Consider the following 17024-nt stretch of genomic DNA (forward strand, 5'->3'; position numbering starts at 1 on the left):
CCCTCCTGTTCCCCCGGTGCGCACCGCTACAGTGGCGCGTCGCCGCCCGACCACCTCGCCGGCAACGCCGCGGGTGGATAAGGGCCCCTCCCCTCGACGCCTCGACCTCCTCCTCACCTACCTCCACCCACGCCTCGAACCCCCCTCGCCCTCTCCGCCTCTCCCTCTTCCACTCCTTCGTTCTGGAGAGGAGTCCGACGCGGTCGCCGCCGTGCCTCGCCCGTCCTCGCGGCCATCGAGCGCCGTTCGCCTCGCCATCGTGCCCATCGTCTCTGCCGTCGTCGTCTACCCCGTCCTCGTCTGTGAGCGCGAGCCGGGAGCCACTGCGGGGTGCGGATCGAGCCGCCCCCTTTCGCCTCTGTCGCCGGCGAACTCCGTCGTCTCCGGCAACTGCTGCTGCTACTAATCTTACACCGGGCCACCTTGTGCCTCCCCGGTGAGCTCTCCTACCTTCTCCCTCTCCTTGCCTACTTGGCGCGCCCCCTAGCTGCTTCCCCAGGTGCGCCCGAACGCAGCGCCGCGGAGCTCGTCGCCGGCGAGACTCCGGTGACCTTTTGGTCACGGGCTCAAGCCCGTTGGACTTGCCGCACCACGGGGATCCTCCCCAGCCCTTCCTTTCGTTCCGTAGCACGCTGCTTCGCCTTCGCCATCACACGCCCGAAGGTCGTCGCCGCCTTTTTCGTCGCCGGCGATGCTCCGGTCGTCCCCGACGCCAGTCATCGTCACCATCGTGTGCGCGGTGCCGGGCCGCTCCCTTAGGTCCAAGCCGTAGGTCCGGAGGCCCCCTGTAGCGCGGCTCCGGCCAACTCCGGCGAGGCGCCGCCGTCGCCTTGGTCGCCGGAGCCCTCCCAGGCGCAGCCACCAACATGGATGCGTGGGCCTCATCACCTGAGTCACTGACGCTGGGCCCCACGGGACCCTGTTGACTGGTTTGACCAATCAACATGCTGACTGGGCTTCTCTGTGACACTGACGTGCGGGCCCCACCACGTAATTAGATTAACTAAACCGATTTTATAAATAAAACTAATTAGTTAACCTAACCAGTCACTGCCAGTGGGTCCCCCCTGGGCCCTGTTGACTAGTCAACTAGTCTGTTGACCGCTGATGCAACAATGACGCCATGATGACGTCATTTTTCCTTTTCTGTTTTTTCTTAAATAATTCCAGAAAATTATTTAAACTTTAAAAATTCATAGAAAATAAACCGTAACTCCGATGAAAATGTTTTCTATATGAAAGTTGCTCAGAAAAATCCAACGAATCCGAATACGCGGTCCGTTCATCTGTCACATGCCCCTAGCATGCTGAACATGGAACTTTTCCCCTCCGGTCATCTGTCTGACACAGGTCCGGAACCGGGAACACCTTCCTGGTTGTTTTCCCCCTTCACCTATAACGTCTAGGACCGCGTTAGAGCACGCTTAGCGCTACGTATCGTCATGTCATGCTTAGTGTTACCTCTGTTTGCTATGTATTTACTGTTTCTTCCCCCTCTTCTCTCCGGTAGACCCCGAGGCCGCTGATGCCCCGGTGACCGACTACGTCATCGACAACGACCCCTTCTTGCCAGATCAACCAGGCAAGCCCCCCCTTTGATCATCCCGATATCGCCCATTCCATTCTCTCATGCTTGCATTAGTTTTTGCTATTGTTATTGTTTGCTCCTATTCTGATGCATAGCCTCCTTTTGTAACCTGCTTATTGTTACCTTACCGGCTTATCCTAAACTGCTTAGTATAGGTTGGTTAGTGATCCATCAGTGACCCCCGCCTTGTCCCGACTGCCCCGCTGGATAATCAGAAGACCCGATCAACGGGATCGAAGACCAGGCCCCGACACCGCACATCACTTTCCCCTTAGTTGCTCGACACTACTGGGTTACTATCGAGTGCCGAGGGTGAGACCTCTACAACACTTCTGATGTTAACCCTGTAGTGTAGCTATTCGGTCGTGGTCATCGAGGGTGATTTCCTCTTTAACCACTTCCGATACGACTCTGTCGTGCAACCCCTCAAGTGTGAACCGAGGGTGATTCCTCTACGTTCACCTTGATGATTACATTGAGTGGAACCCACCGAGGGTGATTCCTTGGGTTTTCCTCTTGATGTTTGGACACACGGATACTTGGACTTTACAACTGTTACTTGGAAAGTGATGTGGAGACGGGTTGACCTGGGAGGTGCCCGTGAGATAATTACGAGGCGTGGCCGGGCATTCTTAGCCCTTGCCGCAAGTCCTTGAGACGGGGCAACGGGGTCACATCTTTCGTGAGTCTCTGCTTGTTACCGCGCGTTCCTAATCCACTACGATTTGGATATTTGATCCGAGGGGCCTCTGGCCTGATAGCACTAACCATCACGTGGGCATAGTATGGGCGTTCTGCGTCGTGTACATCAGCCGAAGCTTAATAGACGTCAACGACGGAGCGGCGCGCGCCGGGTTGGACTGGTAAGCTCCTGCCTTTTTAGGGAGGTAGCTAGGTCTGCTCACCGGCCGCCCACGCAACGTGCAGGAGTTCCGGGGAGATGGCCCATGACCCCTGGGGGCATAGGTTTAGTCCGGCGTGCTGGCCTCTCTATTAAGCCTAGGTCGGGTTGCGGCGTATTGTTTGGCCGAGGCCGGGCATGACCCTGGAAAGTGTGTCCGGCCGGAGTCAATCGAGCGTGGTGGGTAAGTTGGTGCACCCCTGCAGGGAAGAAAACATCTATCGATAGCCTGTCCTACGGTAACGGACACTTGGAGTTGTATCCCGATCGATACAACTAGAACTGGATACTTGTGATGAGAACTGGTTGGTGATGAGGATTTGATTGTGATGATAACTGGATAGTATGGCTCTGGGATTGCTTTCTCGCAGGGAGTCGAGAAAGGATCTCTGGCCGAGGTTGATAACACTACTACCACTTTACTTTATGCTACTCTACTCCCTCTTGTTTGCTGCAAGATGGTGGTTCGAGAAGATGCTAGTCTTCGATAGGACTAGGCCTTCTCCCTATTCTGGCATTTCTGCAGCCCAGTCCACATATACAGCCTTCCTTTGATAATGTTGCATATGTAGTGTAGATCCTTGCTTGCGAGTACTTTGGATGAGTACTCACGGTTGCTTTGCTCCCCCTTTTCCCCCTTCTTTCTTCTTTCTGGTTGTTGCAACCAGATGGTGGAGTCCAGGAGCCAGATGCCACCTTTGACGACTGCTGCTACCCCGAGGGTGCCTCCTACCACGTGACGGACGCCGACGACCAGGAGTAGTTAGGAGGCTCCCAGGCAGGAGGCCTTGCCTTTTCGATCGTAGATGCTTTTGTGCTAGCCTTCTTAAGGCAAACTTGTTTAACTCATGTCTGTACTCAGATATTGTTGCTTCCGCTGACTCGTTTGTATTCAAGCTGATGTATTCGAGCCCTCGAGGCCCCTGGCTTGTAATATAAAGCTTGTATTATTTTAATTTGTGTCTAGAGTTGTGTGGTGATATCTTCCCGTGAGTCCTTGATCTTGATCGTACACATTTGCGTGTATGATTAGTGTACGATTGAATCGAGGGCGTCACACATGTCCCCCTTCTAGCCGCGCCAGAACCCTTCTAGCGCGCCAGATCGAGAGCATGAGCACACCGCCGCCCTTCAAGCCGCGCCAGATCGGCAGCTCGCAACCGCCGCCTTGAAGCTCCTTTCCCCGAGTCGCTCCCCATCCAAGCCGACCACCACGCCGTTGAAGGAGCCCGAGGCCAACTCCCCGGCGCACACGAACCGCCTGAGCAACGCGCCATCCAGAGCCGCGCGCCGCACCGGCTGGATCCCTACCAACCAGGCCGGGCGGGGGAGGAATCCGCCACCGCAGACAAGGCCGCGCGAGGGAGAAGACCCCGCCGCCGCCGACCACCACCGGGGCTTTGCCCGGCGGCGTCACCTGACGGCGGCGAGGAGGCGGGGAGAGGAGGTGTGGTGGGCGGCGGCGGGCTATGGTTCGTCCGTGTCGCCCCCCTGGGAGCGACGCGGACGCTTCTTCTCTTTTGGTGGTAATTCGACCACTCCAACCGCCCCCCAAAGCGGCACTCCAGCCGTGCAGGCGACACACGCGCATCAAAATCCCACGCACCCAACATGCGGCCTAGCAGGTTGGACCAGTGGGAGACCGCCCCGGACTACTCTCCCCTCCAGCGAACCAAACGACACGTACCCACCCAATAAGTTGATTCCCTCCGAGGACCCTGACAACAACCCAGTAAAAATTGGAACACAAATCAGAAATTGAAGACCTCAATGGACTGTAAGAGCTTTAAAATTAGGGACATAGTGTATTTACAGACTTAAAGATACATTAAGCTTTATACCAACACAGAAACATCCCCAAATGAGCATTTTAATGAACTATATTTATCCCCATTCGCACAAATATGAATTCTACAATATGAGGTGATCAAGATAGTAGGTATGTACTTTATACTCCTTAGTAAGGGTCAGGAGTACTAATTAAATCTAACCTTTGATACTTCCATACGCCTTCATGAAAAAGAAGTATCTATCTATACAAAAAGTTCATCTAAAAAATATCTATGCTGATAAGGAAAATTGGATCTTTTGCCCCACTTTACTTCCCACTTAGATAATTTGCCCCTCCTGAGAGGCTGCCGGGTGGGGCCGGGGCCACTGGTCGTTGAGACAACCCTGGGGCAAATCATCTAACCCCTTGTAAAGTGGGGCAAATCATCTAATCTCCCGTGCTGATAATTAGTAAGGTGAAAATTGTCAAAAAAAGCACATCCTTTTCGGGCTTGATATGACGAACAATTGTGCTACATACGTAGGACCTTGACAATTGATTCACTTCATGTGGTCTTCACAAGAAGAAACAACTGCAAGTTACCCTACTGGCATCATAAACCTTTTGCAACTTTGGCAAATTGATTACCGGTCTATGCTAAAGCCCTTCTGTTCGCACTTGGGCTGGCCAGGAGGTTGGAGAACATCTGATGTTAACTTTTTTTTTCCCGAAACGGCGATGTTAACTTTGACTTGGCAAGTGTCTAGAGTCTAAGTGTTGGCTGGATAGATGAAGAAGATAACAAAGCAAACATGTGCTGAACGCTCAGGTAACGGAAGTACAAAACGAAGGGGCTGTGTCCGAACCATCAAAACCATAGACTCATGTAATGTAAGGCCAAGATCACCACTACATATAAGTACAGCATGAAGTTATCAACCAGACGACCATCAACATTGAGCCGGGTGGAGCTTAATTAATACCTGGAACTCTCAAATTACACTTAGTAAGTTATTTGTGAGGTTACCCTGGCTTGATAATATTTCTTTCACACCAAACGCACAGATCTTCATGCGCTAACTCGAAAAATATTGGCTACATGCTTGCAACCAATTTGTAACCAGGTCGATATATATGCCTCTCTTACCTCAACCAATTGATCTACATGGAGACGAGTGAAGCCAACTGTTGTTGGCAACCTCCCAATAAATTTTGTTGTTAGGCGGGTAATCAGATCTAAGTAGAAAGTTATCGAAAGTTACCATTAGTATATTGTGGGCATAGTAAAAAAAAACTAATAAGTGTCACAAAACCAGCAACTAAACAACATAGTCTGAGGTAGAATGTGGTTGGCCAATAGCACAAGAAGGATTTCATCCAGGACAGTTTGTTAGTTCGCTTGTTTATTCATGATCATGTACTCCTTCTCTGCATAATTTTCTTTTCTCTGTACTTTCTATTTGGTTATACAGAAAAGAGATTTCCAAATAAAGGACCATATGGTGGTTATACTTGAGCTATTGGCTCTCGACAAGTTTACATGGTATTCAATGGGGCCTATGCTAGCCTAAAAGTTCAGTAATATTATCCGAGGAGGGGAAACATTCAATATATATGCCATGAATCCGAGTATCGGCTCAATGTTCAGACGGACGCGAAGGAATGCAGCAAAGATAATGAGAATGGCTGGATGATCTTACCACATATTCAGCGGTCATCTTGACAGAAAAACTCACCTTTCTCAAGCATCTGCAGGTACAGTACAACAAGCGGAAGTGCGATTACCTTCAGCAGTAGGGAGAGGACACCTGAGATGGAGCACGTCGTCTAGAGATGGAGATGGACGACGAAGGCTGGAGGATCTACTGGTTGATGCAAATCAGCACCTCGAGGCTCCGGTGATGGTGAAGAGGAGGGAAGGGGACGAAGGGGGTGGAGTAGGGGGCGAGATAGCAAAGCTTGGGTCGGATGCTCGAGCTGCTGACGGGTGGATACCGAGTCAGGTATGGCGGAGCTCGGGACCCAGCGGTGCGGTTCGAACGCGGTCTGGCAGGCGCGGTGGCGACCGAGGAAGGAACCATGGGGTGCGAGGAGCAGCCGTGGCTTAGGAGCTCGGGGTCTGGCAGGCGCGGCGTGGGCCGAGGAACCGTGGGGTGCGAGGAGCAGCGGTGGCTTAGGAGCTCGGGCATGGCGGCGGCAGAAAATCGCGGTGGGGTGGCGTGGCGGCGGAACGCGGCGGGGTGGCGGCGGCTGAGAGGTGCGTGCGTGTCACCAGCGGGAGACCACCGCTTCCTCTTTACATGACCAGCGGGCCCCAATAAATCAGTTGGCCGCAATCGATTTCCAGCGTAACCGCACGACCCAGATGCGACCTGGTGAAAATCGGCAGACCAGAATCGAAAGGCCGCTACTCTGCGTCCAATTTAAACCTTGAACTTGTATTGGTCAGGCGGAATGAACCCCCAGATCAAAATCCCGATCCATTGTATCCTAAATTATATAACCCCGATCTAATTTAAACCCTGGCGTCATGTCAACTCGGATTCATTTGGCGGGCTGGTCCATTTTAATTTTTTCGTTAAAAAAAATTCTAAAGGGCGCACACCCCACTCCTTGTTGGACCGGCCCACTTAAATTTTATTTTGTTAAAGAAAAATAGTACAGGGGGGTGGCTCCCTTTTTCTTCATTTTCTTCTTTCTTTTCTTTCCTTTTTTTTTATTTTTCATTTTCTGTTTTTTCTTGAATTCGTTAATCTTTTTTGAAAACGACGGACTTTTTCATTTAGACGCACGGGGGGCCAGGCACACACCTAGATGGAGCGAGCCGGAGCGACGACGCGCGTGCAGCCATCCGGGGAGCTAGCTCACGCATGCAGCCAGCCAGTGCTAGCTCCGCTAGATCACACACATCACAACCAGTAGTACATGGAATAACGCACGCACGCACTAGTACACATCACACGGACGCTAGTGCGTCAACGGCATGAGCTACGGCGGGGACGTCGTCCAAGCACTGAAGTACAGCTCCACATCAACGAACGCCGGCGTGTGTGACTGTGTGTGTGTGTAATTTTAAAATGGACGTTGCATTTGGAAAATGTTTACACATTTCAAAAAAATGTTTGGGACATTTAAAAAATGTATACAAAGTATTCCAAAAAAAATAAATAGATGTATTCTAAAAAAGAATGTTAATCATATGTTAAAAACCAAAACCAGTGGATTTGTATGAGAAAATAGACATACAAATATATTAAGGGAACGTTATTTTCTGGTCATGTAATTTCATCCCTATTTTTTCGGTCAGTACTGTATAAAGATTTTTTTTCTTTTCATTTGAGGTGCTTCCTACGTATAAAATAACCTGCGGACTTCACAATGTTTTCGAAAATCCGTGAGATTTAATTTTAAAAATCCATTTACTTGTTTTCAAAATCGTTGAACATTTTCTAAATCCGTGATTATTTTTTCAAAATTCATAAACTTTTTTCTTACTTTTTTTATTTTCGCAAACTTTTCCGTGCGTGGAGAGTGAGATGGGCATGGGCTGGCCAAGTCTTTTCCGCGCGTGCACTTCGCAGCGCAGCCCAATCCCGGTCACATCAACAATCCCGGTTTGGCAAACGAACTCAGGGTTCTTTTTAGACCGGGATTGCATAGTTCAGGGTGCAATCGACAAGGATTTTGATGTCAGGGTTAGTTTTGCCGAACCTCTACAAATTCAGGGTTTAAAATGAACTTTTTCCCTGCGCTGGTGTCCACCCGTGTTCGCGTCTATCCGTAAAGATTGTATCTGGTCCACGGAGTCATGCAAAACTAAACCCGCATCTTTCGTCCGCATGGAACGAGTTGTCATTGCCATGCGTCATAGCTTTGCTCGTTGACTCGTGACGCCCAGCTTCCACTGTCGCAGTTCGTCGCGGCTGCCATGCATCGCCGTGGAAACTTGTCGTCGTCGCCTCGCGCGCGAGCACTCTGTCATCCGGCAAATGCTCTGCCGGCACCATGCGCCAATGCTTTGCTCGTCGACTCGCGATGCCCCAGCTCTCGTGAATGCCCCGTCCACCGTCGCAGCTCGCCCTCACCGCCATGCATCACTGTCGCAACTCGCTGTCGTTGCCTCACACAAAAAAGCTCGTTGTAACATGGCCTGTGCTGGTCCCAGCAAATCTTCATGCCGTCTCGCCGGTCCCAACAAATAATCACCACAAATTCTCAGCGACAAAAAATCACGCCGGTCGCAATAAAAATATAGCAAAATAAATGTCTTACCATCATCGGGACGCAACAAAAAATCTCACCAGTTGCTGGTCACAATAAAAATTCTCGACGGTTCCGGCAAAAATGATCGGCCGTTCCAGCGACGTAGCAAAAATTCTCGCCGGTCCAAGCAAAACAACCCGTCATTTGTAGCAAAATAAATTCACCAACGTCAGTCGTGGCAAAAAATCATGTTGTCCCAGCAAACGATTTGCAAGTTGTAGAAAAAAAAAGTTTGTTGTTGCCAGGAGCATAAAAAATATACACGGGTCCCAGCAAAAACAACTCGCTGGTTGTAGCAAAAATGCACCGCACTCACAGGTCGCAACAAAAATTCACGCCAACCCCAGTAAAATGGCTCGTCGGTTGTAGCTCGATGTCGTGCCGGATGCAACACGTCAACATCGGGAGTACCAAAAAACGACAATGGTAGTAGCAAAAAAGGACGTCGTTGCCACCGCCGCCGTTGGTGTCCTTGTGAACGGTTGTAGCAAATGTCAACACCGGTAGCAGCAAAACACGAGACCTCTTGGAGCAAAAATGGCCGTCACCGTAGTTGGTGCCCTCGTGAATAGTTATAGCAAGCATCAACATGATAGTAGCAAAAAACGACACCGTTTGCAGCAAAAGGCGTTCGCCGCCGTTGGTGTCCTTGTGAACGGTTGTAGCAAATGTCAACACCAATAGTAGCAAAACACGAGACCTCTTGGAGCAAAAATGGCCGTCGCCGCAGTTGGTGCCCTCGTGAACAGTTGTAGCAAGCATCAACATGGTAGTAGCAAAAAACGACACCGTTTGCAGCAAAAGGTGGCCGCCGCTGTTGGTGTCCTTGTGAACGATTGTAGCAAATGTCAACACCAATCTAACATATAAAGCCTCCTAGAGTACCCGCCGATCTAGCGCCATCGCGGTTTCAAACCGATCCTGCTCGCACGATATACATCGCTGTCCACTGTCGGTGTACCTTCCATCGCTCTGGTGAAAATCTGGACGTTCGTTTTTGCGTACGCTGCGTAATAAGGCCAGAGTTGATGACGGATGGGCCAGCCTTGCCCGCGGGCCAGCCTCGCAGCCACACGATGTGTGTGCCTGTTCCGGTGGAAAAAAGCAGCAACGATGGAACATGGGTTGGCAGGAGCGATCGTGGGTTGGCAGGGCGTTTTTTTACCATTCTTCTAGCACCCAGCAGCAACCCTTGCGCTTCAGCCACGCCGGCCCCATGTGTCGGTCTCGTGGGTGGGCGTTGCTTTTTGTCCTGCTTGCTCCACTTTGCCCCCAATCCGCTGCCTCCTCTTTCCCCGGCCTCCCCCAATCTCCGCCATAGCTGGCCAAACAGGCCGGGCTAAACAGGCCAGCCCGCGAGCACGCCGGCACGGCCCGCCATGGGCCAGGCACGGCACGGGCTAAACGGGCCGTGCCCGGCATGCGGCACACCTTGGGCCGTGCCTGGGCCTGGAGCCTGGGCACGCGGGCCGGCACGGCACGGCCCATTTATTTTTTTTATATATTTTTCAGAATTTTTATATATATACCTAAAATATAGCCCAATAGGCCTAAAAACCAGCCCAGCAGGCTGAAAATGTGCAGCCCAGCGTGCTAAATGGGCTATCGGGCCGGCCCGTTTACTAATCGGGCCGTGCCTGGGCCAAGGAGCAGCGCCCGTGGGCCGGCACGGCACGACCCGGCTATTAAACGTGCCATGGCGGGCCGTGCCGGGCCAGGCACGATTAGCACAGGCCGGGCCGTGCCGTGCCGGGCCGGCCCGTTTGGCCAGGTCTGATCCCCGCCTCCTCTCCTCCTCCTCAATCCGTCGCCTCTCCCGCAAGCCGCCGCCCTCTCTCCTTCTCCCCGTCTTTGGCCCCGCCCTCGCCAACTCCCGACGCTCCGCCGAGTGGAGAACCAGGAAGGAGGAGGGACGTGAAGTGGAGAAGAGGGGGTGCGCTGGAGAAGGAGCCAAGCCTGCAGGAGAGCACGGAGTGCCGGCGCGCCGTGCCCGCCGCAGCTGCTCGTGGAGATCCGGCATGTGCTGCACCATGGAGGCGCTCGTGGAGGTACTCTCGCCTTCGGAACCACCTCGATCCGCGTCTGGAACCATCCTGCTCGTCTCCAACTTTTCCAGCTCACTGATGAGGACCTCGTCTCGGCCTCCCTACCAGCCCCATCCGTTAGAGCACAACGCCGCCTTTTGCCTCCCCATGCGAGGTCCTTGTTCTGATTCCTTCCTCTCTTGATTAATTTCATTCTATTTCATTTCTAGGGTTTGATGTCGAGGAGGTTCGGTTCCTACACCAATGGTTACAGCGGGCTCTGCTGCAGGTATGCTTATCCTCTCCACCACTCTTTTCCATCTCTCTCCTAATGATTCATTTTTTTGTGCTCATGGAGTGCTTGATGAATTGCTTGCAAGAAGCAGGGTCTAATGATGTACAATTTTGCAGCTGCTGGTTTAGTTGTTCAAATGGGAGCTTCGTAGGGGCATGCTCTCAATTCCATTACCTTTCTAGATTGTTGTTTCGTTGTTGATGCAATACTCAGTTTGGTGGTTTCCTTTTGTTTTTGCTGCAGGGAGTGGAAGTTTTAGAATGCTGCGGACAGGTTGAGAGCAATAGATGTTTTTTAAGTCCTAGGTGAGCACTCCAGGTCCTGTGAATTTTTCCTTCACATTACTGCAGTATTTTCATACTTCAAGGAAATATAAATGAGATGGTTTCTCTCTCCCAGATTGTTACTACTAAGAATGGAATTCCAGAAGAGATACTTTTGGTGTTGTATTATTACCTCTCGTATCTGATAGATAACACAAAGTTATCAGTTTAGTTGGAAAAAGAGAAAGTCCAGATCAATTGTGACTTTGTGAGGATATGATCATTGGCATACTTACCCCCCGACCTGATGATGCCTCATTTCTTCAGAATTTGAGGCTATTCTTGATATGCCGAGTAGGTCCGGCTATCGAGTCAATAATTATATTTTGTAGTGTGTGATGATACATTAATAATCACACTTGAATGTGTTACCTAAACCTGTCTTGCTTTTGTATTTCATCCTCCTTTGAACCATCCAATGACCTGTGCACTACAAATCATAAGTGTGAGGTGTACAGAAACCTGCACCTTATATTTCTGTCTTGCTTTTGTATTATATCCCCCTTTGAACCATCTGACGACTTGTGCACTACAAATGAGATGTGTGAGATGTACAGAAACCTGCACTTCATATTTCTTACATTCCTGTTTTATTTAATGTCTGAGCCTCTTTATATTGCTTACACCTGTGATTTATCTAATCTCTGAGCAAGTGTGGCTGTGTATAATTGAGTTAGTAAGCCCAGTTGTTTGAAGAAGCAATTTGCGTTCCAGATTTTAGGATTGTCCTAATTCTTCTATCCATTTTTGATTTGCCCCTGCCATTGTAGAAGTATGAGTGGGTTGACTTTTCTTGATGTGTATTTTATACAACGAGCAACTACCTTGCGCCGTCTTTCAACCGCCAACAATCCCATGACCCTGCATCAGGTCAGAAAAATATTCAATAATTATTTCTTATGCAGGGTCATTGGATTGTTGGCTTCAGACATACTATACTGTTGGGCTTCAAGCATACTTCAGTTCTAAACTTATCTCTTTTCCCTTCATTTTTCTAAGACTGTACTGTTGGGCATTAAGTAGGAGTAGTTACTTATACTAAGGAGCAGATATGTATGACATGTTAATTTCACTTATTTTTGGAACGAAGATCTCAAGTCCTTGACGTCTGTGTTCTTTATTGTGCAAAATTGTTCCTTTCTGGGTAGATGAAAGTGTAGTTTCCACCAAAGGAAGATTTAGTAGGCTTTCTGTTACATGTTGCTAAAAGTAAATGAATCGAATTCTTTCTGTTTTGGTTCAGGACAATTTGATTTTGGGAGGACAAAGGTCAGGCAAGGATGAGAATGGGATACCAGATTACAACGATGGAGGCTCGGACATGGATCTGCTCATGCTCTCAGCGGGAATACTGGATGTTCTTGAAGCTTTGCCATACACACGTGCTACTTTTGGCACTTGTGTGGGCTCCAGTTTGTGTCAATGCAATTTGCATCTATCAGCGGATTATGTCGATCAGGTTTGGTTATTGGCATACATGTATGTTTGTGTATGGATGTCACAAAATTGTTATGCAGAAAATAAGAGTGTAGTACATTTCAGAGATACAAGTGATCTTGTTCAGTTTAGTCAGAGCACATGCAAACAAGTAGTTCCCTAGGGTGGAGGCCTTCCACTTGCTTTTGCTAGCTATATGAAATAGACTGAACCTGAACCTAACTACGATTGGATGTCTAAGCTGAATTGTTGCATCCGTAGACATGGAATTATGGATCAATTTTAGCTCTCAAGAACTGCATACTTATGGTCCTATGTAATCCCAATTTATTCAGGCCAGCATCCCAAAAGTTCACTAATGAACAAAGCAACATCACACAGAATCTAAGTTTTAGGCCAGGTTACTAATCAATCTTTTCCCTTCTCTCTATTTAATTTTAACATTGCACAATTATTTATTCCCTGTTTGTAGCTTACACTGAAATCTAAGCTCGTGTGCATGTATGTATTATGAACCAGCCCTGTCCATTGCCTTACTGGATACATAAGTCTCTCCATTGCTGTTGTCGGATGGGTTTACGTTTGCTGTTACTTTCTGTCTTGGTTAGGAACCAGGTTGTATAATGCACCAATGCTGCTTTCTGATGACGACGGCAATGCCAAACGCACCATCACCTGAGGTAGTTCTGTCTATATCTCATTTACTTATCATGATATGTACCTAGAAGTTATTCATATTGGTTTCTTAGGACCGCCTTCAAGAGCATGCTGAAGAATCACAACAAAAACTCCCCAGTGATAGTGCCACTCCATGAGACATCCATATCAAACTGAAACTCAATTTCCTCGCATTAGCCAAAGCATGCCATCACAAATTTTTTGCTGTTGTTTTGGAACTATTTCAGTATGGGTGAGTTCTTTTTTTTTAAGTGTACTCTATATGTTGGTGACTTATTTTTTTAGTTGATTGTTCTTTTACAAAATTGAGCAAAAAGAAAAGAACAAAGAAAAAATTGTTTAGCTAGATAGGCAAAGCCGCTGATGTTTACTTGTTGTTTGCTGTAGACCCTTGATGGGCCATGCTTTTCTCTGCTTTTTGCGTTCCTGGACTGTAAGAAATCTTGTGGATGTGCTCTCTATTTTCCTGTTACTTTCTCCGCCACTCACATTTAAATTTGCTAATATATTAGTTTTCCAACATGACTTATAGATATCCAAGGATGAAGTGAAGAAGAAGAATTGGGATTGTCAATTGTGTATTTGCAATTGTACAGATCCGAGGTGCTATACTTATCTGCATTTAAATTTGCTTTTTCTTGGAACTATTGGCATGTAGAGGAGGCTGTGTTTTATTTGGTGGTCCGTTAGGCATATAAGTAACTGGTTTTGCCTTTTTCACAAAACAAGCTGAGCTTCTGGTGTATATGGGCCCAGCTCCATGTTTTTATTGCCAAAAAAATAATTAAGTACCATGTTAAATGTGCTGGTTCACATGCCAATTGGTCCTGTTCTTGAGGCCTTAATCTTAATATCCTATCTGAATATTCCTTTTATGACAACTCATAGGTCTATGCGATTGGCGGGGAAGGAACCATGAGAGGAGCAGTGGCGATATTCAAAGAGATTAAACGGCATGGTTTGAGGATACCCATTACATGGATCCCCAAAACTGTGGACATCGGCATCATAGACAGGTCGTTTGTGTTCCAAACTGCAGTGGAGATTACTCAGCATGCGATCAACCGGCACATGTGGAGGCTGTGAGCGCTGTGAATGGTATTGGTCTTGTCAAACTTACGGAAGGAGCACATGACACGTTACTCTTCATGCCACCCTGAGCAGCCGAGATGTTGACTGCTGTGAATCTTGAGATTGATTTCCACGTTGAAGGGAAGGGAAGCCTGTTTGAGTTCCTGTATGAACGGATAAAGAAGAAGGGGCATGTTGTGGTCGTTGTTGCTGAAGGTGCTGATCAGGAGTTAATACCCCGGACTGATGACCCAACAGAGTTAACTTAATCTGAACCTCCTCTGTTTCCGCTATATATCCCTAATTTTCTGAACTTAACAACTGAACACCATTATATATTAGATTAGCACACAAGTGAACTGGAAATCATTTTATTCAGATTGTTTGTACCCTCAGTGTAAAATTATTCCTTATTGGTTGGGGATTTGGAGACGTAGTATCTGGTTGATGAAGGATTTTTATCTCCTAAGCTTCACACATTCTCTTCCATCCAACACAACCGGCACGGTCAAGTGGTGTAGTAGTTGATGGTCGACAGCTAACATCAAGGCACCGCCTTAATTTAGGCGGAAAGACCACAGCTCTTCCATCTACACCAGGTTTGTTGGTTTCAGCCCTGGTATATTTAGTTACAACCAAGAAATTATTTATTAAGGAGCTTTGGTTGTAACTGAAATTCACTGCAAAACTGCATATGGAAACATACAATATTTTTCTCTCTTAACTCACCTCAAAGTAAAGGACTTCTGGAGATAAAATTATTGATTGGTAGGGCCTCGGTTTATTAACTATTATATATTTTTAGAAGCTGAATGCCAAATCATATGTTGTTTCTTCTTTGGGATGAAACAAATCATACGTGTGGCATCGACTAAGACCGTAGTCTGATCATACAAGGCCTTATTGATTGCTGATTCTACTTCCATAGTCTGATATATTCAAGGTGCAGCCAAGATCAGGCAAGAGGACGATGTTTTGGTTGTTTCGACAGAAAATCCTACTGGCTGAAGCTCAAAGACTGAAGCCCCTATCCCAGTGTTAAAAACATCAATCAACCCGTAGTTAAAGCTGGAATCAAGTAGAGCAGTGGCTACTCCGAAAACTCTTGTTCTGATCAGATTGGCTAGGATTCGTATCGTCCCTTTCCAGCTATGACAGATGGTATACTGCATACTACTAATGAGGATAGATGATTTATGTTGATGAAATATTTTAGATAGTGACACCGAAGTGTTATTCTATGGATAGTCTTCAGATTTCTTTTGCATTTTTTCTGTGCAAAGATATATATTAACGGACAAACAGTGCATACATGTTACCCTTTTGTCCGTGAAGGCGTATTAGCATGCCTAGCTGCCAAGTATAAATAGTATGTGCATCACTCAGTAATAGAGCATCCTGGTGAAATAGAGTATCTCAGAAAAATAAATGCTGATGTGTGCTGATACGTTGCTAAACCTACATGATATGAACTCACTTCTCTTTATTAATTGTTGGTTTACTTCGGTGCCCTGCAATGTCACTCCTAGGAATGTTAGAGCAACTCCAACACGCCGACCCAAACTGTCCACCCGTGTTCGTTTGGATCGAAACTGGCACAATTCGCGGCTCAACGCGCCGACGCAAACGGACGAGCGTCCGCTCTTTGTAATGTCCGTGCGCGGCCCATTTCAGACCCAAATTCGGGCCGGATTTGCGTCGGCGCGGACCTTGCCAACCCCTTGGACCACCAGTCTATGGTACATCCACCCCCATTTCCCTTCCTTCCCCAGAAAACCTCCCGCCCGCTTGCTCTCCCGGCCACTTGCCATGGGCGACGCGTCAAACCCCGACGACATCGTCGACCTCGCCTCCACCATCAACATGCCCCGCGTCGTCCGCAAAAAGGGGGTGCCGCCCAAGAAGGTGCTAATGGACGTGCGACGGGTCGTTCCACCAAGAGGGCTGGCCGGAGGCAGGTGCATGCCGACAAGCTAGAAGCTGCGGCGGGCGTCGCTGCCCGACAGAAGGCTGCCAAAAGAAGAGTAAATGAAGGCCTACATGGAGATGCGAGCGAAGAAGCTCGAGATAGTGGCGGAGATGCGAGCGAAGAAGATCGAGATCGAGGCGGAGATGCACGCGACGAAGCTAGAGATGGAGACAGACATGCAAGCGAAGAAGCTAGAGATCGGGGCTGCCAAAGCCAAGACCAAAACAAAAGAAGTGGCGCTCGCTTGCATGATGGAGGTGAAGATCATTACTGTGCACTTGAGCACGGTGTCCCCGAGAAAGAGGCCTTGGTTCGAGAAGATGCAGAGGGAGATGCTCAAGCTTGATGATTGATCTATGACGAAGAGCATCATCTTTTTTATATGCCGACAAGTGTGTCAGGCATGCCCACAACCAAGATGTATGGCGTGCTTGAACCACCTTTTTTTTGTGTTGGCAAGTGTGATAGCATGAGCCACATTTTGTTTTTTAGGCTTGCATGTATGTTGGCCGCAGGCATGGCCGCCGGCATGAACTATGGGCGCTGGCATGGCCGTTGGTATGATTTCAATGAAAAATAAGTATTTATTAAGTTGGTTCTTAATCAATATCATATGCATGGTTTAAATACTTGCTCGCTCTCGCCTTTTGCGCCATGGGCGCAGCAAGTCACCTAGCATGAACAAAGGGCAAGCATATGCTTTC

The 17024-nt window shown here is 48.4% G+C and overlaps 1 protein-coding gene across 10 annotated transcripts; it reads left to right on the forward strand.

Annotated features, from left to right (window-relative positions):
- The first annotated feature begins 10322 nt into the window (after positions 1–10322).
- Positions 10323–14826, forward strand: LOC119362486. 10 transcript variants are annotated; one of them, XR_005173428.1, is made up of 9 exons: positions 10323–10684; positions 10778–10836; positions 11086–11147; positions 12409–12624; positions 13211–13282; positions 13352–13512; positions 13668–13713; positions 13813–13883; positions 14169–14826. XR_005173428.1 is itself a non-coding variant. In XM_037627713.1 (4 exons), the coding sequence occupies exons 2-4, from the start codon at positions 12487–12489 to the stop codon at positions 14364–14366; spliced, it is 408 nt and encodes a 135-aa protein (XP_037483610.1). In that variant the 5' UTR covers positions 11002–11147; positions 12409–12486; the 3' UTR covers positions 14367–14826. The 10 variants fall into 10 exon arrangements, 1 of the variants encoding a protein (XP_037483610.1); XR_005173424.1 differs by lacking the exons at positions 13352–13512; positions 13668–13713 and adding an exon at positions 10959–10989; XR_005173426.1 differs by having other exon boundaries at positions 12409–13282.
- Positions 14827–17024: the final 2198 nt, after the last annotated feature.

The sequence above is a fragment of the Triticum dicoccoides genome, chromosome 2B, assembly GCF_002162155.2.
Source record: "Triticum dicoccoides isolate Atlit2015 ecotype Zavitan chromosome 2B, WEW_v2.0, whole genome shotgun sequence".
Taxonomy (NCBI): Eukaryota; Viridiplantae; Streptophyta; class Magnoliopsida; order Poales; family Poaceae; genus Triticum; species Triticum dicoccoides.

What these genes read in the sequence shown, in the direction of transcription:
- LOC119362486 (XM_037627713.1), top strand. Translation starts at nt 12,487, where the DNA reads ATGGATCTGCTCATGCTCTCAGCGGGAATACTGGATGTTCTTGAAGCT. An exon ending in CAGCGGATTATGTCGATCAG is followed by an intron (nt 12,625 to 13,210) that starts GTTTGGTTATTG and finishes TGTCTTGGTTAG; the next exon opens with GAACCAGGTTGTATAATGCA. An exon ending in CAAACGCACCATCACCTGAG is followed by an intron (nt 13,283 to 14,168) that starts GTAGTTCTGTCT and finishes GACAACTCATAG; the next exon opens with GTCTATGCGATTGGCGGGGA.